Source organism: Solea solea, chromosome 5 (genome assembly GCF_958295425.1).
Source record: "Solea solea chromosome 5, fSolSol10.1, whole genome shotgun sequence".
Lineage (NCBI taxonomy): Eukaryota > Metazoa > Chordata > Actinopteri > Pleuronectiformes > Soleidae > Solea > Solea solea.
In genome coordinates this window covers 23,292,432-23,318,045 of record NC_081138.1, presented here as the reverse complement: position 1 = coordinate 23,318,045, position 25,614 = coordinate 23,292,432, and the positions used below count along the sequence as shown (strand labels likewise).

Here is a 25,614-nt window from a genome sequence, read left to right as displayed (position 1 = left end):
CAACCAAACAAGCTCTCGTAATTCAGTTTTTCTAAATACTTGAACCGCTGGACATTTACTTGTAAATGCCACCTTTACCATCACACTGCTCATGACACTCATCTCCACAGAAGCAGCGTCCTCATTACTGCGGTGGAACGATCAGTGAATTCTAATGAGCAGAGAGGACACTGTAACCAGGTTACATGGATAATCAGGGTAACGGGGTTATTGCAAACGTGTGTGTGTGTGTGTGTACTTGTATTTGTTACCTCTTTGGGACACTTTCTGGTACAAACACTGACCTTGTCAGGACCTGTAGTCCTCATGGACACCAAAACACGGTCCCAATGAGGCAGAAACTGGGCTAAGATTTGATTTGTGGTTATAGTTTAAGGTTAGGGTGAGGCAGTAACTGGTTATGGTTAAGGTTAGGGATAACCCTTTCTTTAGGCTGGATGTCAATGTATGTCCTTAAAAGGACAGCTGCATGAACCCGCATGTGTGTGTGTGTGTATATAGCAGGACACAGAAAGGACAAACGGGTCAGTGATGTTGAACGTGACTGAGTCTTTAAAGTATATACCAGCTCATGCGTGACCTTTGAGCTGGACCTGACACACACACACACACACACACACACACACACACACTCACCTGGGATGACGTTGTGAGGGAAGAGCGCGGCGTGCCTCCTCCCCCAGCCGGCTGAGGGAGGGTGAGCGGCTGCGTGCCCCCCTCCCCATGGTCCGGACCACCACGGTGCCATTGGGGCTCCCGCTGGGCATCTGCTGGAGCAGCTGAGGGGACAGGCTGCGGTGTAACGCTGAGGAGCCAGGCTGCGAGTGACCCTGCTGGGAGACCCTGTGCGGGTAAGCCTGGGCAGGTTGGTGCGGGGCCCAGTTGGTGGGAGAACCGAGCTGCTGCTGCTGCTGCTGCTGATACTGGCTGACGTTTAAGTTGTTGTCACTGTTGGAGCGCAGGAGCACGCGCGGCGCCGACAACCCTGAGGGAGACTGGCTGTTTCCACTGCTGTTGCCAGAAGACTGACCTCGGCGGCGTTTGGAGTATGCTGGAGCCTCACGGAAAGGCACTGCAAGAGAACGAGAGAGAGAGAACTGATGTTTTTGCACAAATTTGTCCTAGAGCTTTAGTTTTCATACTGTTTCACGAAATGCAGTTTGTTTCTGCAGGAAGTTTTACAGGTGGCCATTCAGGACCAGAGGGAGTAGTTTACCTTGAAGAATCAGGTAAAGAGATTTTAAAGGATTTGTGAAGTGTGGTTGTTTAAGCTACTCTTTCACACACACAGGTGAGGGTTCTCTGAGATGTTCCCTGTGCTGTGAACCCGAAGAGGACAGATAAACAGATTCCAGCCAAATAATAAAAAAATACTTTCATAAAATCTACGACAGCGCTCGTCTCCTAACTCATCATGTCAGCCTTTGTAAACCACTCACTCCCCACATTATAGGACCAAACTTCAAAAAAACCCTTCTCTGTATCTACTGATCAATGTAAATTTAGTCCACATGTTATTTTCTTCTTCTTTCCTTTCCCTTTTTTGATTTTATGAGGCCATCGTGACCTTGATCTTTAAGAAATCATATTTTAGATTTCATTGGTCAAAGTTTAAAGATGTAATAAAATTATATATATCACACTCACCAAGGTCAGAGTAACCTTGTCCTTTAACCACCAAAAATCAATCTACAGTCAAACTTTGTGCTTCGTTTGAAGGGATTCACTGGATTCCCTCTTAATCAATGGGGATGAGTTATTGACCTTTGACCCCCGAAGTCTATTTGTACAGATGGCCGGAATCTGAAAACATACTGTCTCAGGCCTTTTCAAGCACAGCTTAAAATCTCATCAACCATCAACGTTAGCAGAGGCATTTTTGGCCCTGTGAATATATAACGTCTTTAAATTTGACAAATACTGTTCGAAGTTCAGTCTCGTGTGACAAAACACAAATTTGGCCGTCACTCAACTACCGTCGGCAGTTGTTGCCAATACTCGAACAGCGACCTTTCCACTGAAAGCATGTGTGTGTGTGTGTGTGTGTGTGCAGCCGCGCGGCAGAACAGTCAATAAGAGCATCCTCGCTCTGTCTTTGTGAGTGGTCAGAGTCTGTCACCAGAGGCAAGATTTCAACAAGGCAAATGTATGTCCAACACATGTACAACCTCATTCCAACAACTGTACCATAAAAATGTATAAAAATGGAGCTGTTAGGCCGGGGTGGGTTGGTGGGGGGGCACACTGGATACTGAATAACTATATTATCAGGTAAGAGCAGCCACACTGTGGGTGTGATTCATGTGAGTGAGCCTTCGCCTATTTTCTCCACGAGCTGCACGTGGTTCACAGCTAAAGAGACAGCGAAGTGAACTTTTATCACTGTTTCAATGTCTGTCGGCTTCATGCGGGGAAAAGTCCCGACATTTAGCTGAGTACAAAGGCCTATCTTAGCATTCGTGGCAATTTTCAGGTAAAGGTAAAAGCAGCAGACATGTTCCCTGATGTGTGAGACACAGCAGGTCAGTGGGCATTCAGGGGAAGACTTTGCTTGGATGTTCTATGTTTTCTCTGAAATGCATGTCCATCCATCATCCATCCATCAGTCATCCATCTTTCCTAGATGTCTTTTCACATGTTTCTTGATCAATCCATCACACAATCCAAAGTGTCTCTCTCTGTGACTGTGGTTCACTCTGCAACACACACACATTTACGCAGCTATTCTTCTCTGCACACTGCTTTGACATCTAGTCTAAGCCTGAACCATAGATTAAAGCCTAAGCCTAAAGTTCTGCCTCATTAGGACCAGGTTTTGGTCCCCACGAGGACTACTGGACAAGGTCAGTGTTTGTGCCAGAAGTGGTCACACAGATACACACACACAGGTTTATTGCGTTCACCTGCTCTTCCTCGCTGACCGTCGTTAACAGGACGATCAGAATGACTCAAGTTGGTTCGTGTGGCTCTCACTCACTCACTGTGAGTGACTCGGTCTATCCGAACCAGTAATGGAGGTTGGCCTTGATTTCCCTTCGGATATTTTTCTCCATTCCGCTGTGAGATGACAAGCTCACAACTGCCATTGCAATTACAACAGAGCAGAGGGAGCAGCAGTTGAAGACGGCCTGCAGCCATTCCAATAAGCGTCTCCTGATTATCAGCTGATTAACCCAGTGCAGGCAGGTTAACGTTATCATCCTTTAGCTGTGCCATGCTGCAGATTCCTGAAGCATCTGGACATCTGAGGGGACCGGGGGGGGCTTACTGAGTCATTATCACTTCTTTCCCAGACTCATATTTCAAGACTTTCTCTCTTTCTGCAGCAGACGTGTTGATAAGGAGAAGAGGTGCAAACATCTAATGAGGTAGCACATTCTATCTGAGTGCGTTTCTGTGGTGTGATGTTTCCGGCCGATAAACACAAACTCACACACAGACACATCGACTGACTCCTCTGTGGAATTACAAGGACTCATAAAGCAAAAGGAGGACGTGTTGTCGAAACAGTCCGAGTATCTGATGTCGCAGCGAAAACTCAACCCCATCTCCTAAAAATGACTTTCCCACACGGCCAATCTGTTTCCCAGTTCCATTTTTTTTAAATAGCATCAGCTTTGAACCAAAATTATGTTCGTTACTATGCAGACGTCCATATCAACTTGACAGTGTATTAACCATTTTCTCATTAAAGCTGTGACGTCTGCTGCCTGACGCACTTCATGAAAACAAAAAAACAAAATCGGAGAATACAATGTGTTTTCATGTTTTTGTTGTCTAACACTAACAGCAAGATAACAAAACAACAAAACAATGTCGGGCACATCATTCCATCACCGCCATACTTATGACAACAATTTATTACATCACTATTGGTCACAAACAGACATAATCTGGGAGAATTCTTTATGAAAACCGGTTGAGAACACTGTTTAGTTGTGCGGGGATAGTCATTTTGGTACGATGGGATTGAGAATCTATATAATCCTATATAAATCTATATCATTACAGCTCTTAGAAGTCCGAGCACACTGAAGCTCATAGACTGAGCAGTTACCGGACATCTCAGTAGTGGTGTTGAATGTTTAAGTTCAAGTGCACAGCTTTGCTAAAACATTTTTGGTACCTGCTCTAGTGAAGTCCCAAGAGAGCTAGAGACGTCCGACACAAGAATCAAACCGAACAATGCCGAACTGCATATGTGTTAAAAAGACTTAAAAATCCTGAAAATGTGTGTTAATCTCCAACATTTAGCAAAGAAGAAAACAGAGAAGTCGGGTGTATTTAGCGACATCACTGCTGAAAGCCTGTGATCACAACCCATGCTGCTGTATTTCAGTTCAGTGTCAGACCTCGTCAGACGGAGTCTGTGCTTCAGTCATGCAGGAAGTACTGAACAAATCTTTAGGCACTAAAGTGTTTTACACACACTTTGTGTGTAAAACAAAGTCACGGCAGTTTCACTCATCCATGTCCGTCCATGTTGAGGATGTGCTGTATTCTAATGGAAAACCAACCCAACTGTGTAGAGTCGAGCTGTGCCGAGCCGAGCCAAGGCCACCTTGTAGTGGAAAAGCGCCATTTGACTCTAAATTCGACCATAATTTAAAACTTGTAAATATAAACAAATGTATGCTACATTCAAACCATTGTCAAATAGGTTCACACCCCATGACTCTCTCTGTGTTTCTCAGTGTCGCGGTGCTTCACGGTGTTGCCCAGCTCCGATCCCCGCTCACACCTCAGAAACAGGCTCTGTCAAGCAAAAATTAGACTGAGGGAGCAGGACTGAGGGGCAGACTGGGGAAAGAAGAATGAATCCCATCATCGAGCAGTAGAAATCCATTCTGAAACTCTTCATGGGCATTTCTCTGCGATTTCAGTCATAATCGCTGTTGCTTCCGTCCGTGTTGACATAAAACAAATCCCTCCCTGTGTGCAACATGAAAATGAGATCTACAGTAACATACGACGATACTGAGAAACCCAGAGAGAGGCGTGTGGAGCTAATAGGCTTAATCAGCATTGTGTGAACTCATTCGACGACGCTTTGATGGTAACAGACGTTTGTTTGCATTTAAAAGTGACACACTACAGCTTTAATTGAGGATACATTCATTTCACGTTCTTAGCTGATTTATTTAAAAAGGAGATTGCATTACTAGGATAACACGAGGTTGATGACACAGACTTTTCTCATAAATCTTCTAGAAAAACTTAGTTCTCTGTTCCAGTGTTTTTTCCCCACCGTGGTTGAAATTGTGTCCTTGAAGCCTGGAGAACATTTTATCTTGACATGGACACGTGCAGTTTTCAAAGTCACTTTCTATTTTCAGCATTTTTGTTCCAGTTTCTTCTGAATCATCTTTTAAATATCATTTTTGTTCATTTACTGCGAGCGGCACAGTCACATTGGGCATTTAGAACTACAGTGGGGAAGGAGGGTGTAATTCCAGTTGGTTACAATCCTGGTTTGACAGACTGTTTATGAAACAATAATTAACCAAAACTGAAGAGTCAGCAGGGGGTGATTCCACTAGTTTGCTGAGGAGTTAATGATGTCAGTTATTAGTTTCAGGTCTTTTTCCATGATATCGAGTTAGCATATTATGTTTGAAGGAAAAGTAGACGATATGAGTGGACACCAGTGTGATTGATAGGTGGTATTTTCCAATAGTAGCCCGTGTGCAGAGCACGCCTGTGAATATCCACTTGCAAAACGTCAACATGCATCGGCATAATCGGGAATATCGAGGCTTGGAAAACAGTAGCTCATATTCTTATGGGTGATGTCACTGGCACTCGGTTTGACTGAGGCATCTGTGAGGAATTCTGTGTGTGAGTTCTCCTCACGTCTGTGTGTGTGAGGGTTTGGATGCTCCAGCCTCCTCCCACAGTCCCTGACATGCAGACCGGGGTCAGAGTCATTGATAATATGTGTGAATGTGAGTTTAAATGGTTGTCTCTGTCTGTGTGTTGGTCTTGTGATAAGCTGCTGACCTGTCTGGTGTTTATCCCGCAGCAGCTGCACTCTTATGACCCTCAAAGAATAAGAGATATAAAGTAATGGATGGATTGATTTTTACTTACTCCTCATTAGAAATCCAAAGGGCAGCTAAATTGTTATTTTTTGTTATAAACAAAATCCCACAACACAATACATCTCTCCTGCTACTGAGTTGTCAAATGGGTAAATTACTGTTCTGTGACACAGCACTGTCAGCAGGGATGCAACATTGCGATGATTCATCATTTCCATTAACTGTCACTTTAGTGCCGCAGAGTATTAACAGTTCTTTTTTTTTCTCTTTTTGGGAAAATAAAATAGAATCATGGGTTCAAATTGAGATTGACTGAGAAAAATCAGCATATTTAAGTATTTAAATGCACAATCACCAGCTGTTTTTATTAATGTACGCCTCTTCAACTGCTTTTTATTGCAAAGATCTAAACAACTAACCACATATTAGCAACTCAAAGCATTCTGGGTGAGGATGACCTGCTGAAGATCAAACTGAGCATCAGAAAGGTGATTTAAAAGTGACTTTGAACATGACATGGTTGTTGCTGTTGTTGCCAGATGGGCTGGTCTGAGTATTTCAGCAACTGATCTATCGGGATTTTTTTATGGACAACTAGCTTTATGTTTTACAGAGAAATGTTCATCCCAGTGGGACGAGAATGACCAAAACTGGCTGAAAATGATAGAGCAGTAACTTAAATCCTCGCTTGTTACAACCACATTAGGCAGAGGCCCATCTACTAACGCACAAATCAGATGGAGTATAACAGCACTCCTCCACCCCGCTGTATCTAATAAAATGGCCAGTGAGTGTAAGTTTTCATTTTACTTCATTAACACAGAGCTTCTTCTTTTTTCAAAAGAATAAATGACTAAAATACTGCTGAAATGACCTCACTTTAAAGCTTCACTACATTGAGTTCATTGCCACATAATAACCTACATCTGATGAAACCCAGCGCTGCAGCTCTATGAATCTAACACTGGCACCAATTAGTGTTTCTTTACGGGGACGTTAGTTCTGTGTTAATAATAGCAGCAGCAGCAGCAGCAGCAGAAGCGCCTGTCACCTCGCGGAGCGCGCATTCCAACAGAAGCAGATTGTTTGGCAGCCTTCCCGCGTCTGTGCGCCGCGCAGCCCGCTGCACTGAAGCGACTCTCCGCGGCTTCATTGAGAAAACAACAGCGGGTGAACCAAAGCGACGCGGTTTTACGGTGCAGCTGCGGAACGGACAGCGTGCAGAGTAGACCGCGTCGGGTCTGAAGGTCTGGAGTCACATTTCCCATAGTGAGCTATTAAAGGAAACCGGCGATGCCTTCTTTTCTGTGAACATTTTCCGACACAGTTATTGTTTAACCTACATACGCATCGATCTCCCTTCATCCTCACAGACAAACCACAGATCCCAGTGAAGAGGGGGAAGAATCAGCTGCTGCTGAACACTTTCTTTTTTTTTTTAAGTCTCACTTTTCTACCTGGACGTGACTCCTCGTCCACCTGAAGTTGAGGTGATGGTTTTACGCGTTTGGAAAAAAAAAGCTCTTTAGCGTGAATTAAATTGAATAAAAAAATACTAATTCTTACCTTCCTTCTTTAAGGCATTGATGATGGACTTCATTTTTACTCCTTCGCTTTACAAGGGCGCAGTTTGGCGGTTCGTAAACATCCCAGGAATTGTTTTTCTTTCCCTATCTCCGTCCCAGACTTTCCCTTTCAGCACCGCGGACAGCGACTCCGCGGAGAGGAGCTGCCGCGCGCGGTGCACATGATCCCCGCTCACACCTCTCGCCGCCTCCCGCCTCACTGGTTAAAGCCAGCGCGACCCCCACCACCGCTGACACTCACGTGAGCTCATCGGCCCCGCCCCTCAACTACACCCCCCCATCTCCCATGAGGACACACTGCGCTGTATATAATGGAGACGCAGCACCAGTCTATTGGCACCGTTAACGTGTATGTCCCAGCACAGAGGTGGAACAGTGGCAGGGGCGTTTGGAGGGACTCTGTGGGCCCCCTCAGGCAAAAGGGGACCTGACTTCCAAACATTCAACCAAACCGGCACAGATCTGCTTATAAAGAAATATCTGCAATCCAGCTGTCCCCCCTTATGCCGAACTGTAGATCAGTAAAAAAGACTTCGAAATCCCAAAAACTTCTCCCCTCTTTCACTCTATCTGCAGTTTCCTCCTTCTTCTTCATTGGTTTATGCGTCAGTGTGATGTGGGAGGAGCTGTTCTACACTTTTAGTGAAAAGGCTAAACACACGTGCATTCAAGTGGCTCAGTCTAATGCAACGGAAACCAAATTTTTTTTTTATTTTAAAGCAATTAGACATTTATACAAACATACTTGTGGGTAATTTCTGCCAGTGAAATATCCTAAATGTTACATACTGGACCCTAAAGTAGAAGTTTTGTTTATGGAATAGTTTGCCGGGCCTGAGACATTAAGGCTTACTCTTACATGGCTTCCAGCAGGAACTTAACAAAAAGTCATAATCCAGGCCAGTGTAAATCACTATTTTCAGAATACGTTCCTCACTCTAGATTACCTTAGATTATTTATCACATTCCTGCTGAATCCTCAACACCCAAAAATGACAAGAATCATTCAGTTTTTTAAAAAAAAATGTTCCTCCAAAAATTATGAAATGAAGTGAGTAACAGCAAACTTTAATGTCAGTAAAAATCCAATCACGACGCAACTAAAAACTAGATGTTGACATTTTATTCAGAAGTCAAACCTTTGAACTTCAGCTATTTTCAGATGAACCAACGGTCAGGAGGAACTCTCACTTTCAGCATCAGAGTGTCTCTCTCTCTCTCTCTCTCTCTCTCTGTGTCTGAAAGGTCAAACCTGCTGACCTTTATCAAATGTCAGACACTGGTCATCTCTAGTTTCGTTCATGTTCTCGTGGTTGAAGATTATTGTGCGTCTTGTATGAATTCAACATTGAGGCAGTGATTACACTGACATGACGTTTGTGTCCTCAGCCTCTTCTCGATAGAATCACATTTTTTTGAGAACAACTAAAACAAACAAAAAATCAGTAAAACTATAAAATAAAAGATTTTAGTAACAGTAATGTAGTAAAATTCTTATAGGGCTGATATCAAAGATCGTCCCATTGAGTGATGAAAATAACCCCCATCAATCAAATCTTTATGTTTTGTTAGAAATTCACTGTGACACATACTTATGTATACAGTATGTGTCTCTCCTTTAAATAAAATACAGGAAATCAAAACCAAATGCAATCATATTTGTAATTACAGTCTGTTTGACTGGATGCAGAAATAGCAGCAGTTGCCTGGATATAGTGAAGGTGCTCATGACGACAGTATGATTAGGGAAAAAAAATAGGGCTTTGCTTTATTGGCTAAAGAATTACATTTATAAAATATTCCTTGTTTCTTAAAGATCACAGTGAGAGAAGCAGGCTGATGTACATACAAATAAAAAAGACAGCTCAAAAATGTCTACTTCATATTTGACGCTGTTGTTTTTCACATCCTGTTATAATGTTACAGCATTTTAAAATGTCAGTAGAAATTTGATTTGCCAAATCTGAGGAGCTTAACTGTTTGGCAATAAAACTCACAACAGAGATTGACATTTGGCATTTAAAATCTAAATTATTCAGGATGTAGGTACTGTATGAGTGTATATATGGGACTTCTCACTGCTTGCACTTGTTGGACTGGAGTGCTGCACTCTGTCAATGACAATAATGTTGAATATTGACTTTGTTTTACACGCGACACACACAAAGTAGTGACTTGTGAAGCAGTTATTTTCAATGTACTGAATCATTACACTCCATCCGACACAGTCGCTGAACTGAAATAGGACAGAAGCTCGCGATCACTGGCTTTTGACATTGTTCAGTTTGATTCTTGTGTTGGACGTCAAAGCACCATTAGTGAGGAAACGCTACCAATAACAGGCTACACTTTGACAAAATCCAACAGTACATTTACTCAGCTGCAGCTCTTCAAACAGTCCTGGAGCAGTTTAAATGTATGTGTAAACGTATGTGTTCTCTTTGACTGTTTTGCTGTTTCATTTTTTAACATTTATTCAATATCATCTGTGTCTTTATATGTAAATGTTGCAGGGTGACCTTGAAAAAAGTTTGCTCTCTAAGGCCCTTCTCCCAGTTCCTAAATAAGAATGATTGATTGATTGCCATTATTTGCCAGAGGAGGTTTTTAAATTAAATGAGAATGGGTAATTTTAGCCTTTTCGTATGAAACCTGATTATGAGATGGTATCATCAAGTATAAATACAGGATTATACAGTAGATCTGGGTTTAACACAAGCGTGATTTGTTTTTTTTGATGATCTGATAAATGAATAAACATGTTTTGTTTGTGAAAACGAATCGGAAACTAACAGATCAGTCTTTTTATTTCTAATTTTTCCATAACCTTCCCATGCACCATGGATGACATGATATCAGTCAGCAGGGAGCAGGGGACAAAGCTAACGTCAAACTGGTGGGCAGCTTCTTAGAGAAACAACTCCCCTTGTGTTGCTAGGCAACTCAGCTCCATACATCATATAAGCTCCATTCACACACCTGCCCGTGGTACTGTATGTTATAATAAAGTGTACGCGCCGATACTTTACGACTCTTTGTATATACTCTCTGACGACATACGCTCTGCTGCTGCGCGAAGACGTCCACGTCGCACACTGTCCCGACTCGTTCGCGAGTCCGTCATGGCACTAAAACAAGAAGTGACCCAACGAATGAGCAACATGACCGGAGGCAAAACACATGTGATAATAACACAGCATCAAATACACATCTGTTGGGACTGAGATGTTTTACCATTCTTAGATAATCCAATGACTTTTGACTAAAGTCCCAGAAAGTGAAGGCACCTCACTGAAGTGTCTTAAATCTCTATTCTCATGAAAGGCCATCAGGGGGCTACATATTCATATTCTACTATTGTATTCATCCATCCATTGATCCATCTATCTATCCATCTATATGTTTGGTTATTACTGTGTAATGCTATTATCTTTCCCTCTCTCAAACACACACACAGAGAGAGATTCATGATAGCAGGTCATTTTCTGTCACTGCTGAACTGTGTTTAACACATGAGGTCATACAACTGAATGTCAAATGATGTGGATTTTTCTGAATGTAGAGAAATCTGTGGATCTCTCCGATATCACACATGTTTGTAACTATAGCTGCGATCACTTTTGAAGACATCCAGTACCACTCGTTTATTTATTTGTTCATTTGTTTATTTATTTGTTCATTCATTTATTTATTTAGTTTATTTGTCAGCGCTCTCACAGGGATCAGCTCATTTGGGGCCAGTTCACAGAAAGTGTCTCCCCTCCAAACTGCACATCCTGCAGTAAAACTGGAAATAGATCAGTGTGAAAGTAGAGTTAAAGTGAAGTTTAGAGTGTGTCCCGTGTGTGTGTGTGTGTGTCCTCGCTACCAGATTATCACACTCTGACAGCAGGTGGTCTAATACTCCCATCTGCCAATCATTCTTACACAGGATTACTGCTGTATGCAGCAGAAAAACTATAACATATCTCCCACAGACATCCTCTAACCCCCCCCCCCCCACACACACACACACACATCTACAGTGCATGTGTGTGTGTGGTTTCCTCATTTAGTGCAAAGACACATTAACACATTGTGTTGACTTAGTGGGTTAAACACGTTTTGTTTGTAGTATTGTTGTTTTGTGGCTCAGCTCCAAAGGTTATGTATTATTGTCTCCAGGGGCAGATGTGAACATTTTTTATCTAAATTGGAAATACACATGACGAATTGTGAATTAATGGAGAAGAAAAATTGTGGATTAGCTGGACTGGTATGGTTTTTTGTTTTTTTTTTCCCTCTCCTTATCTCCATTTCAGAAAATGGTCTGTCAGTGTGAAAGCAGGACTTATTGATTTCCCAATCAAGCTTTTGTAATGTTTTCACTGAAAACGCCGCGTTCATACACACAGCGGCGGCTCGTACTTGCACTGCTCGCTCAGAAATTGCACTCGCACACAGACTTAATGAGTTCTCAATACATTGCAGAATGTTTGTTTTTGACCAAATCCCCAACACTCATTCATGTCACTCACAAGTGTACTCACTGTATTTGGGACAGCATTCTCATGAGGAGGAGGAGGAAGAGTGGACGATGTGTAACAAAGTGCCACATCTGACAGATGATTATTATTGGGGTTATGAGGAAACACTGGTGACCATGACCGTGAAGAACCATGACCTCAACACATTCATGAGCTGAAAATAGTTACCATTAACCTGGTTTCCTCATTCACACCAAAGGTGCCACCAACATTTAAAACACACATGTCTGCAGACATGTAAATACTTTCCCTGTGAAATGTAAGAGAAATCTCTGATGTTTATTTATCATCCCCTCGCGTCTTTTGTGTGCACGTGAAACATCTTTTTTTGGGTGTTAAAAACTGCCAGCAGAAAGTTGGAGTGTTGACATTCATTATAGGTGTTAGCTTTGGCATATACTGTACATGTGTGGCTCTCTCTGCACTTTCAGAAGCACATTTCGATGGGGAAGTTGAAACACTAATAGCGTGTAATGTTCTTTAACTTGCCAATTTGTCCACATTCTCTGCTTATAACAGAACAGCTGCTACTACCAATGCATCCCCTTGTAAGCTTGCTCACCTGCAGAATAATATGTAGCCCACTTTCTTGAACATGGTGACATATCTCCATGCACTGCCCCTGGACTGTGTACGTCAACAGCTTTCAGCTACACTTATGTAGGTCACATAACCAGGATGTCACGCTACATACACAAATGGCTGTCATTGAAATTTAATGTTCTCCTTCACAGTCACATTGTGTTCTACTGCATATGTAAGTCCATATGTCGGCTGAGCTCTGACAAGCAATATAATCCGACCTGAAGGAGGGAGCGTTAGAGTATACAGCAGCAGCGCAGGGGCAGGCCAGAGCACGAAGCGATTATCTCATCAAACTGATGAAATGACAGGGAAACAATAGCGGAAAAAAACATTTCCTGGGAAACTGCGACCTTGTAAAGCGAAGGAGTAAAAATGAAGTCCATCATCAATGCCTTAAAGAAGGAAGGTAAGAATAAGTCTTTGTTATAAAACTTAATTCAAGCTAAAGCGCTTTTGTTTTTGTTTCTCTTTTCTGACAAGAAAGTTTGAAAAGTGCTCACTCTCCCCCAAAATGTGTTTTGAATTACTTACTTCGAGCTCTTGTTTGTACCCAAATGTTGAAATGCACTTATTGTAAGTCGCTTTGGATAAAAGCGTCTGCTAAATGACATGTAATGTAATCTAAGGTCAATTGCAGGGACACATGAGCTGCTGTTCCACTGCTGCCGTGTTTGGTAAGTTTGTTTTTAAGTCAACACCATTTGCCTCGAAGGGCTTTAGAGTCTATACAGCAAGTGACATCCTCTGTCCTTAGACCCTCACCCACCTCGAGTGAGGAAAAACCCTACACAGGGGAAAAATGGGAGAAACCTCAGGAGGAGCCACAGAGGAGGGATCATTCTCCAAAGATGGACACATGTGTGCAGTAGGTGCCACATGTACAGAAACAAGTTCTGCAGATTACAAACAAAACTTGGGTAAAGCCAGACTGTCACTGTCAAACGCTGTCGATATCACAGAAAAACACATTTAAACTGAATGATGTAGGACGCAGCGGAACACCTGTGTGCCACGATTTAAAATCCCTGATTTTCTCCTGATTATTAACTTTGGTGTGAGCAGTTAACACGGCAACACAAACATAATTTTCCTAACTACGAAATAAAGCAGCAAACATTTCCTTATCATATTGTGCGCTTAAACGGCTGAACATTTTATTAGGGGAGCCTTTAATTAATTGGCTGAAATCTGTTCTCCTTGTGTCTATGCTGGCAGCCATGTTCATAGTGAGCGTGAGCATGAGCTGAGAGTTTTCCCCGGAGGTGTTTGTGGGAGGCAGTCACAAGAATGGGACGGAAGAAAAGACAAACTGAAAAGTGGTCTGTGGAGCTGTGGAGCCGCGACTGAACGTCAGATCACAGATAAGGAATGTATTGAATGTCAAAGGTCAAATCATGACACACACACACACACACACACACACACACACACAAACATAATAAAACAGCAGATTTCTGAGGCGCACACACACACTTACTTGTACAGCATTCTAAGTGACGACACATGTAGACAAACATGTATTCCCTTGCCTCTTATAATAAACTAAATCCTGGCCTAAAACCAGGTCTCAACCCTCAAAAAGCCACAATGTCCTCAGAAGGTCAAACTGTCCTCATGAAAACAGGTTTGAATCAGAATTCCAACTCATAGCTAACTAAAAACCATATATATATATATACACACAGTTTAGTTCAGTTCAGTTTAGGGTGGGGCAGGTGGTTGGAGGAGTGTGTGAGTGTGTGGGGGGGGGGGGTTACCGACCTTTGCTGCAGACTGAACCCATGGAGTCCTGGACTAAAGACGTCCCATCCTAAAATCTATACCGCCACGTGTGAAGAGGCGTGAAGGTGCAGAACTAAAATGTTCCAAATATGACACGGCGGACGACATCAGCACCATAATACCTAATCCTGTTTATTGGAGGTGGAAGAGATGTCGACCGGACTGGGGTTTTTTTTGGGGTGGGGTGAGGTGTGTGTGTGTGGGGGGGGGTAATCCTGCACCGCTGCAGTGTTCCATTTAGCTCTTCATGAGGTCACTGTCATGCGAGGCCGGCTGCTGCTGGGCGGCGTCCATGAGAGAGGGCAACAATTGCAAGATTACTTCTTTAGATTAGATTGTATTTCTCTCTCTCTCTCCCTCCATTCCCTCTTTCTCCAGACTCATCGGTATTTATTTATTTGTTTTGTTCATCCTTTCTCATTTTCCCTGAGCCCTTTAATCCCAGAGCTGTCCACAAAGTATCCAAAGCACCAGAGTAATGCTCTCTGCTTGTGTTCACTTCACTGCACCCATGTGTTTGACTTTTAAATGTACGAAGCCGTAAATGACGGCTTTGTGGTCGTTGTTCTCTAATCAGGTGCTAATTCTGAGTCTGTTGCCGTTACCAACCCGCCTCTCCACAACTTCAGCGGCAACCAGGCAACAAAGGTAATAAATAGGATGAAGAGAAAGAGAGAAAAAAAAAGAAGAAATCATGGAAAGGGTTCAAAAACTGTTTTTGTCCTCCATATATTTATGTTAGTGAGAAATTGCTCTCGCGTTCTCACCTCCCTCTCGTTCCCTCTTGCACACAGATGCAAGTGAAATAACTCACGTACTCTGCTCACTGTGCAAACGAGCAGCAAGAACCAGACAGATTATATGAAGACTAAATCTAATTTTATTTATAGACAATCAATAAAAAGATGATCAGTAACTGTAAACAAAACACGACTGTACCTCAAAGGTCACTGAAGAAGTCCGGTTTCTGATTCAAGAACAGTGAAACCACGATATCAAGGTACTATCTATAGACACATTTCACCAATCCTGATTCAGTCTCAGCCTTTATAATCATGTCTGCCCTTGTTTCTGTATCATCTATAACTAATTAAAACCAAACTGATCAGAAACAAGAACATTTTAACCCACACCAGTGGGAAAACGTTTACCTATAATGACATAGAACATTGTTGGCAACCTTTATTTGAAATCTACAGTGCTTAAATTCAAATGTAGTAGTTTAATCCCTCGCCCTGTCCAGGGTGAACCCCTATGTCAGCTGGGATTGGCACCAGCGCCCTGCTGCGACCCTCATGTGGAGGATAAAGTGGTAGAAGATGAATAAGTTGAGTGAGTTAAATCCATGTTTGACCCACTAACATAGAGGGGGTGGAGCTTATGATCGACAATACAGCCAGCCACCAATGTTTTGAAAATGTCCATCTCTGTATACAGCAGTGATGATCGCTTTAAGACAGCAAGGGAAGCTCAGCTTCCTCTAAAATGTCAAAGTCAAATTTGTAATGTGTTGCATTTACATTTCAATACTAAACGTGCGCTAGAGCGTGATTAGAGCGTGTCACTGGTTCGTTCAGCATCAGCTGTTTATCACAGATGACAGATCGTCTTACGTGATTTTCGTATTCCGAAGCTCAGCTTCACCGGTTTTCTGTGGGATGGCACAGAACTGTGGTGATCTCTACGGTGATTGAACAAATGCGGTAAAAATGTCCCTTCCAGGGAAGCCCAGCTTCTCTGGGAGTCAATGGAGCCGCTAGCGGGCAGGCGCGGATGCTGGGCGTCTGCATGATGATTGGAGGAACTGTCTGAAAGGCGGGAATCAGTTTTTGATCGACAGCGTTGCAGAAACATACACAACGGTGGCGGCTTTTCTGCCTCAGTCCTGTGTGGATTTTGCGAGGGAAGTCTCTAGACAGCTGGTTGTTGTGTGTTATTATTGTGTTTCCTTGCTCTAGTTGTTCGTTTGCAGAATTTATGTAAGAATGAATGTATAAATTAGTGGGCCTGAAATGAGCGTCCCCTGTTTCAAAGACCAGCAACCACCACTGGTTTCCAGTCTATTATATAACCTGAAATCTGGATCATTACTGATATTTTATTTTAGATAAAGTCTGATCTCATGTATGAATGTTCATACCGATACTGTATCAATCCACTCATATAAGATCAACACTTCCAGGCAACTTTCCAAACCCTTAATCCAGTAAGAGCACACCAACACAGAACTGCGTTTCACACAAAGCTTTTACAACAACGACGCCTTGTGTTATGTAAAAAAAATAAATAAATAATCACGATCAGTTGACAACTTGTTAACTCCTCCTTCTGATTTAAACTAATCCTTCCATGCAGAAGACCATAGATCAGTCAGCTCCAAGAGGATGTTCCCTCCTTCTGGCCAAGGCATTGATCATTCTCTCCCGACCTAATTGACCTGAGCTTTCTGGTGTAAACATAAACTTTCATCCACTGGGCAACACACTCATAATCCCACAGCAGGGATTATACCGTGAGGTCATTTCTGAGGATCAGATTGTGGGGGGGATTTGAAATATATCCTTAGGGAGATTCAGGAATATGCATTGGGTGGCCAGTGAAGAATAGGGAGTGATGGATGGATGGATGGATGGGAGGAGGTATGAAGAGGAGAAGAGAATATTCTGATTTGCAGCTCACCTATATCCTTCTCTTTGTGGGTCTTGATGAGTTCGGCGAGCTCAAAGTTCCCGGCGATAATGGCTACCTGGAGAGCGACAGAGAGCACAAAGAAACAGATTAAAAAGAGGGGAAATCAATTAAAAAAAGACAAACAATCCAAATTAAATTAGGGAAAGAGCGCAAATAGTCTTTGAAATAAAGAAAACAGTGAGGGATTATGTCTCCTGGAGTTGTGCGTCTAGGGCAGATAATCTCTGCCGCAAAGGCTGCTGGAAGTAGCTGGAATATAATATGCAGTGATTCCTTTGAGTTCCAATCTCCATGGCTTTAATCATCTGCAGCCAAGAATCTAATAATCTGTGACACACACACACACACACACGTGTACAAACCAAGATTCACACATGACACCATCGCGTGCACATGCAAAGTCACATGTTTGAGGCGTATGTGAGCGAAAGAGATGAGGCAGCAGTTTCCTGAGGGACAAATCACTGCTGCAGGAATATTCAATGTCATCAGGAACTCTATCCAGGCGGTTAAATACTTTAACTGAAGTATTTTGGGATGGAGGCTCTCCGTCTTGAGACCCTCCCACCAGACAAGAATAGACGGACACACAAGCTTCGTACACGACAGACGACCTGAGGCCATTTCTCCATCTCTGAGAGGCTCCGATCTTGTTACCACGTCTCACGGCTTTCATTACTTGGCTTTATTACGTGACTTTTCCTCTGATGGGACATGTAGATGTTGTTGTTAAGCAGAACAGTGTTAAGGAGCGCTCTCTATCTCTTTGAACTGTCTCCCATGACAGGCCAGATTTCCCTCATGCTGGAAATAGTCTCACGGAGGTGCAGGAGTCTGGTTTTTTATCTCACATCACTTGATTTACATTACGACGAAAGATGATTACAGAACTATTAATCGATAACCACAGATATATACACTCAGTGGAGCTTTTTATCTTTTGGTTGGTACTGAATAAAGTGGTACCGTTTTGCATTTATTTATGTAAATGTATGAACAAGATGACATCTCCAGGATTTCCAGAGAGTCTCTGGGTGAAAATGCCTTGTTGATGCCTGAATAGTTACGTTATTTATGTCACGCTTCAGAGTGAGGATGAAAAGCTGTGATGAATGGTAATGAACCAGAGCACATGTTGCTTTCTTTTAGTAGTATTGACAGCCCTAAAACTTACCTTAATTATATCGTGACTGAAATGACTATGTTTCTTAATATGAATGTGGTTTTTTTTAATTATTTGTTGTGTGTGACAGTTGTATACATGTGTTTGTGTTGTTGAAATGTTGCTTTCCTTCTCAAGCCAGGACACTCTTGAAAAAGACGCGTTTATTATGGATTCATCATCTCCTTCACAGCAAAGCCACGTCTGGAGTTCTGATCTAAATGATCACTTCACTCAGGAGAGTGTGCTGTTCTCTATGTGTCCACCAGGGGACAGTAAAGAGATTTCCTACTGGATCTCTAGCTGTCGCTGACCCAGAATCAGGTCAACACTACCTGTTGTCGTGTTGCTGCTCTTAACAGGTTTCACAGCAAGAGTCAAGTTAGCGTCTCTCTCCCTCTCTCACACACACACACACACATATTTATATCCATTTTAAAACTTGCATTTCCTTATATCCCTAACCTTAACCAAAACCAGTTAATGCTCAATCCTAACCATAACCTAATCACTTTAAATTGTAGGCCTAAACTTAAAAGGCCCAAAAAAGGTAAAAAAAAATACAAGCACACATACACACACATGCACACACATGCACACACATGCACACACACACGCACGCACACACAGTATTATATAAGCCTGTTCTGATTCCTGGAGAACAAACAGAAGAACGAGGGAAGAGGAGAAGCGAGTGATGGAGGGAGCTGTTCTATTAAAGAAGTGATTCTTTGCTCCCTGACCTTTTCTTTATATAAATAAAGGCAGAAAGGCACTACACGGGATGTAGCATGGCGCTTTTTTTTATTCCAACAGTAAGAATCCTCGTGAATGTTTCAACACGCTGCATTAATATGCAACGTGCTTTTTCTCTTTGGAAAAAAAAAAAAAAAAAAGAGGAAGAAGAAGAAAGAAAAAACCTTTTTTTAAATTAAAAAAATAAAAGATTGAGTAACTAATACAGCTGCGGTTCATGAAAGATGAAGGGCCGTGGAGGAGGGGATGTGTTCCCTGTTCCTTATTATAAATGCTGCTGCTTCTCCCACTCGCTCTGAGGGTCTCCCTCATGTGTGACAGATATGTGACAGCCTGTTCTCCGACAGGAATGCTGAACCCAGAGCTGCGAGCAGAGAGAGAGAGTGAGCGATGAAGTCGTTATGTCCACCGATCAATGGTGAACTGACTGATAATTATATGCAAACTAACTGTCATTAGTAAAGGACGTTAAAATGTGTTTTAAAACAAATTTAGAATGTAGCCATTTTGATGCTGTGGGAAACGGAAGTGGGTCACACGGTTTGGTGGGGTGGTTAGCACTCTTGCCTTTGCAGCATGAAGATGAGCCAGTCAGAACACAGGCCTTTCTGCATGGAGTGTACATGTTCTCCCCGCGTGTGTGCGTGTGTGTGTGAGTTTTCTCAGAAACTCCGGTCCAGTTTCGTCCCACAGTTTGGAGAAAACATGCAGATTTGGGGATTAGGCAAAATTGACCGTAGATGTGAGAGTGAATGGTCGCTGGTCTCTATATCTGGCCCTGTGATTGTCCCAGGTTGTCTCTCACCTTTCGCCCTCATGTGGAGAATAAAGTGGTAGAAGATGAATGAAACAGAAATTGAATTGAACCATATTTAGTTCTGTTAATGGAGAGGATGGTGACACTTCATGGTCTTTTCTTTTGGTTTAACCAAGTGCTTTTTGCACCTAAACCAAACCTTGTTCATCTATATTTCCTTAAAACACCAAAAAAGCACCACAAAAGGTTGAAACTATTTCTGGTCGACGTCTATAGACATGTAAATAAGTAACGATTTTACACATACAGCATCTGTGGTTTTCAGCAGGTATGGGCCGATTTTAAAAGTTTACTTCACGATTTTCCTGTCTAAAATCATTGCAATTAATGACATTTTTGCTATTTTTTTTTTTAGATTCTTAGTCTACACTCACGGTGGTCAGAGACATCGCAGATAGGATAAATAGATAAATTAAGAAATAGATCACAAGCACTGTATTCTGGTGAGTTAGGCTGGATTTTCAAGTCACTCACATAAATATTGACGTTTTTCTTCATCGACGATTAACGCGATGATAGAAACTCACTACAATGAACTTTCTGTAAGTGCTTACCAGTCAGCGATAATAACATAAATAAATAAGTCCTTTATCTGTCCCGCCGGGAAATTCCTTCTCTGCATTTAACCCGTCCTCTCCTAGAAACCTTCCTAGAATTAGCGCAGCGGCTGAGCACTTAGCAGCACCAGGGGAGCAATGGGGGTTGGGTACCAGCAACCCTCTGGTTACAAGACAGGTTCCCTTTCCACTTGGCCATGAGCTGCCCCAATCATATAATAATATTGAATGAATCCATCATATATTGTCCCATCGCTGTTAAACCCCAATTCAGTGTTTTCCTGTCATATGAATCATATGTCACATAAAAGGTGCATTATTCATAATTCTGCTTCACAAGCTATCAGAAAACAAAATATAAATTATACAGTAGTACCGGTGGCTTGAGCAGAGAGTGATGTCAGAGTCGTAGCTGGTGCAGCGGCTGCATTTGACTGCCATTAGAAATATGCTGCGTTCAAACAGCATGCAGTGTGAACACTCTCATGGGCGCTGAGATGAATACACAGCCAGAGGCAGACGCATCCAGCCATGCATCCAGTTTGAACCAAGCCTTGCAGTGAGTAACAACCCACAGGTGGCAGGAAGCAATTTATAATGTTAGCTGAAGGTGACTCTCTGGATTTACTTTCTTATATAGAGATTTTTGCTCTCACCTGCAGTACTTTCACAACCCACCAGGGGACTAAAATCACCGCTGTGCATTACAAGATTTACCATTATTCCAGTCCCACGTGACCTGGACAGCTGATGGATGTATTGTGTGTCAAGCACAGAGTCAAGCGTAATAACCAACAGTGAGGAACCGTGACATCTCAGTGTCCATCTGGAGACACATGACGGATGTCTCCTGTCAACAGAGTGACAATTACTCCACTAGTGTAACGTACAAGTGTCACACAGCACCGAGAGCGGAGCTCCAGCTGCAGGAGATCAAATCAGGATCTGACGCAGCCGATGATGCAAATCATCAAAACCCACTGAATTTGTGATGATACATTTTTTTTGTGACTGCAGAGGGCGCTCTACTGGATGTATTATCTCCAAGTGTGATTAGAAGCCAGTTATCCAGTAAGCAACGAGAAACACAGCCCTCTATATCATTCAGCCACCCACCATCACCACCACCACCGCCACTGCCATCACCACCATCACCGCCCCCACATTCTTTCTTTTCCTGCACTCCCCCTGTTGTCATGGAGACAAAGGGTTGTGTATAGCACAGAAGTATGGAAGTGGTGCCTTGGATGAACATCAGCAGAACAGGGAGAGAACTCTCACAGCAGCTGAAACACAATTTGGTCCGTCAGCTGATTGGAAAGTGATTTCAACTAAAATTAAATTTGCATCTGCTGACACTGGACCACACCAGTGGTTCCCGAGCCTCAGGCTGGGGACACGTACTGGGTCCCGAACGAAGCCAGACCAGGCTGTGAAAACCCTGAAAGGAGTGAGCGTAAATCCAACTTTAAATTACAAATATGATGATTTCAGTGGCGCAGAGGTAAGTGTTTACCGTACCGTACCGTATAAGTTTACAGTATAGAACAGTATAAAACATTTGGTCATTTCTAAAATGATAAGCTGCTGCTTGCTTGGCGACACTTGGTAAATCTGTGATCAACCTCGGGGGTCTACTTCAAAAAGGCTGTGAATGTGCACTTAAGCCGCACCGTGCAATGAACTGAGCCAGGATGGACTTAGGTTAAGCCCTTGCTTTCTCAGATATCCTGGCTCTTCTCGCCTTTGCCTCGGTAAACACAGCAGCCTTCCATTCCTAACTTTGAGTTTTGCCTCTGCCCCTCCTGGCTTCTCTCTCTCTGCGGATCCCTATGGTTGTTCAACCTTTCACCTTTTCAAGCTTCACCCCCTCCGCTGCAAGTCTCTCCATTCACTCGCTCCACGTTATCTTTCAGAACTCCGGAAGCTGTGACGTGCTGAAATTCCTGCTAGAGTCCTAAAAAACCTAAGGCACTCAGTCTTCTGTAAAATATAAAACTTATTTTATGAGCAGAAAGGCAAACAAACAGACCACTGAGTATGGATTCCCCTGTCAGAATGTTACTACAGTGAGTCTGTTGATCGATGTTTCCCCTGCACACTGTTTGTGGGCCACTTTCAAGCTGCCCACATTCATCTCCAATCGTCAGCCACTTCCTGTTGGCGGCAGGCAACGATAAAGTCTTAAGTGAGCGACACTGTCCCTCGCCGACATACACAAGCCAGTGAACTCTTGGTTCATCACTGCTCATTCTCCAGGCTGTCAAATCCCTTCACAGACTCTGACTCCCGCTGAACTGTGAGTACCCTTCGCTTTCATTCATTTCAACTACTACATCTGATTCCCTGTCATTTTTGCCCTTTTTCATTCTATAAAAGCATCAAGCTGAGCGGTAGGAAGAACCCAGAGGGGGAAAATAATCCAGGCAGTAATGCAGCCTTATGGATGACAACCACCCACCCAACCAGCCATGGCTCACAGCAGACCGGACGTTAAAAACCCACTACGGTTGCTCACACAGATGAGTGCCTACACTGTCTCCATAAAAACAACGGGAATGCAAAAGGAAAAGCTCCAGTTTAACACGAGGCGAGTGTCTTGTCTTCTCTGTCAGACATTTCCTGCTGTTGTGACTGAAATGAAAGGATCTTTATTGTCATCATACGAGGTCAGACGGGAGGGGGGGGAATCAAACCCAGCTGTGAGGCAACAGTGCTAACCACAGAGCCACTGCACGCAGACATGAAGACATCCATCGTGATCCTAATGCATTTTTCATTTTTCATATGTGAAAGGTGAACTCCACTCATGTCAAATACAGAGGCAGACCTACATTCACTCTCAAATTCACATCTATGGTCAGTTTAATTCCTCCATTTTCCACATCGTTACCTTCCACATAAAGGTCACGGGGGGGGGGGGGGACTGGAGCCAATCTCAGCTACTGTAGTCAATTTAGAGTTTAAAATTAAACTGAAACCCTAATCTGCAAGACTACGAGAGGAGCCGACGTGAACTCCACTGAACCAGTTAAAATAAAAACCATAAAGGGTTCCAGACAAAGTTTTTAATCACTTTTTTTTCTACACTTCTACAGCGAGAGAAGCAGAGCTTACAGACAGATGGAGAGACAGAACTTTAATAATCCCTTTATTAAGTGTGACATTTTGAAGAAGAAGAGCAGATATCTTGCTGTTTATATATTATATTATTTTGAGGTGAAACTATGAGTGGAAATGCAAAAAGTCAGAGTCCATGTGGGGTTGTGAGCCCTGTCATTCATTCATTTATTATTTGTTATAGATTAAATAGTTTAACTTTATATATTGTATAGTGTTCTCCCCGTGTGTGTGCGTGTGTTTCCTCCAGGTTCTCCGGTTTCCTCCCACAGTCCAAAAACATGCAGATTTAGGGATTAGACAAATTAAACACTGTAAACTGACTGTGAGTGTGAGAGTGGATGATTGTTTGTCTTTATGTGGCCCTGTGATGGACTGGTGACCTCTCCAGGGTAAAGCCCCCGCCTTTTGCCCCATGTCTGCTGGGATTGGGACCTCATGTGGAGGATAAAGCGGTAGAAGATGAATGAATGAATGAATGAATGGTAAATCAACAGTTTCAAACTCTACTCTTGGTCCTTTCATGTTTCTTTCAGGTGCTGATGCTGCATAAAGAATGAGGACTAGTGTAAGGGAGGGGGAGGGGGGAGGAGGGGTTCCCTGCTTGCATCCCTTGGGCTCAGCAGTGGTTGCTATGGCACCGAACCCCAGCTGTTTCATTGGAGCAGGTTAACAGCGACTGTCAGAATGTACACAACTGTATATACATGATAAAGTATGTGATTTACGTTATGATAAAACTGTCCATTATGTCCTCTACTACATGACGTAACAGTGGTGACTGACAGACACACAGATAGGAAGTCTTGTGTGGCTCACAGTGCACACGCCAAGGTCGCCAGACCCAATGAACGAGGGCAGAGGGGGGGGGTTGGACAGAATTGCAACAATTGACAATGACCGTACCAAGGAGCGGAGAGAGAGAATTAGATTAGAAGAATGACACGAGAGAAAGTGCAGAGAGGAGAAATAAAGACGTGGATATGAAAGCCGAGGAAGTAATGAAGTGAGGTGCTGTAAAGAGAATGAAAGGCTTAGCAGAGCAGAGGTTAGATTGGAGTGAGAGCCACGTGAAAAGAGGAAAGATAGGGAAGAAGAAGAAGAAGAAGAGGACATGGACAGTGGACTGTTCATTAAAGAAGAAAATGTTATCTTTCAAAGCACTTTCTCCAATAATGTAAGAATAATGTAGGAGAGGAGAGGGTGATATAGCTTCAGCTAAGCTTCGATTCTTTTTTTCTTGTACAACAATGGTTTTTCAGGCTAAGTTGTGGGGGAATTACACAAACACAGACGCACGGGGCGATCTGACACATGATGATATCAGATGGTGCAGCGGCTCACCCACGCAGTGTCCTAATTAGGAGCACACACGCGCAACAGCAGCGTACAGCACAAGAACGCCTCGCTCAGCTGTTTATTAGCGTTTGTACGTTACAGCTGTTGAGGGTCTTTCTCTTAGTGAGCGCTCTCGGCAGAGATGACACAATATGCAGGCGCAAATAACGACGATACAAAGGGACTCCTAATGAGCTACTGCTGCAAATGCCCTCCACTTAATTATGACCTCAACCAATCAGGTGCTGTCTGTCTGTTTATTTATCTGCCTCTTACCAGCACTACTACTACTATTACTACTAGTAGTAGTAGTAGTAGTTTCAAAGAAGAGCTTTCATGAAATTCACATCCAAAGTGAATTGGATTCATGCCCAGCCCCCAACTAAGTTTTTATGGAAATTGCTTGGTTCGGGATTAATATAATTAAATATATAAATAGCCCCCAGTATGCCTCTGCAAACTAGATTAATGTCCATCATTTCAGCATAATGGCAAAAAAATATGTAGATTTCCTCCACAACAACTCAGCAAATAATTCTTTCTCTTATCTTGACATCCTCCTCTTCCATGCTTTTTCTAGTCCGTCCAAATAAACTAAAACGGTGTCCATGTGCTTTTCAGCCGAAAAGGAGCGGATTGTTTGTTTATGTATA

General features: G+C 42.8%; 1 protein-coding gene across 3 annotated transcripts in view; it reads right to left on the bottom strand.

Moving 5' to 3' along the window:
* The window catches only part of LOC131459313 (SH3 and multiple ankyrin repeat domains protein 2-like), a 145,217-nt gene that overhangs the window by 56,452 nt on the left and 63,151 nt on the right, over positions 1-25,614 (bottom strand). For all 3 annotated transcript variants that reach the window (XM_058628983.1, XM_058628985.1, XM_058628986.1), the window contains exons 11-12: positions 17,200-17,266; positions 637-1,072 (exon numbers count right to left, since the gene is read on the bottom strand). In XM_058628983.1, coding sequence (XP_058484966.1) covers positions 637-1,072; positions 17,200-17,266 — 503 coding nt within the window. The remainder of the gene's footprint in view (positions 1-636; positions 1,073-17,199; positions 17,267-25,614) is intronic.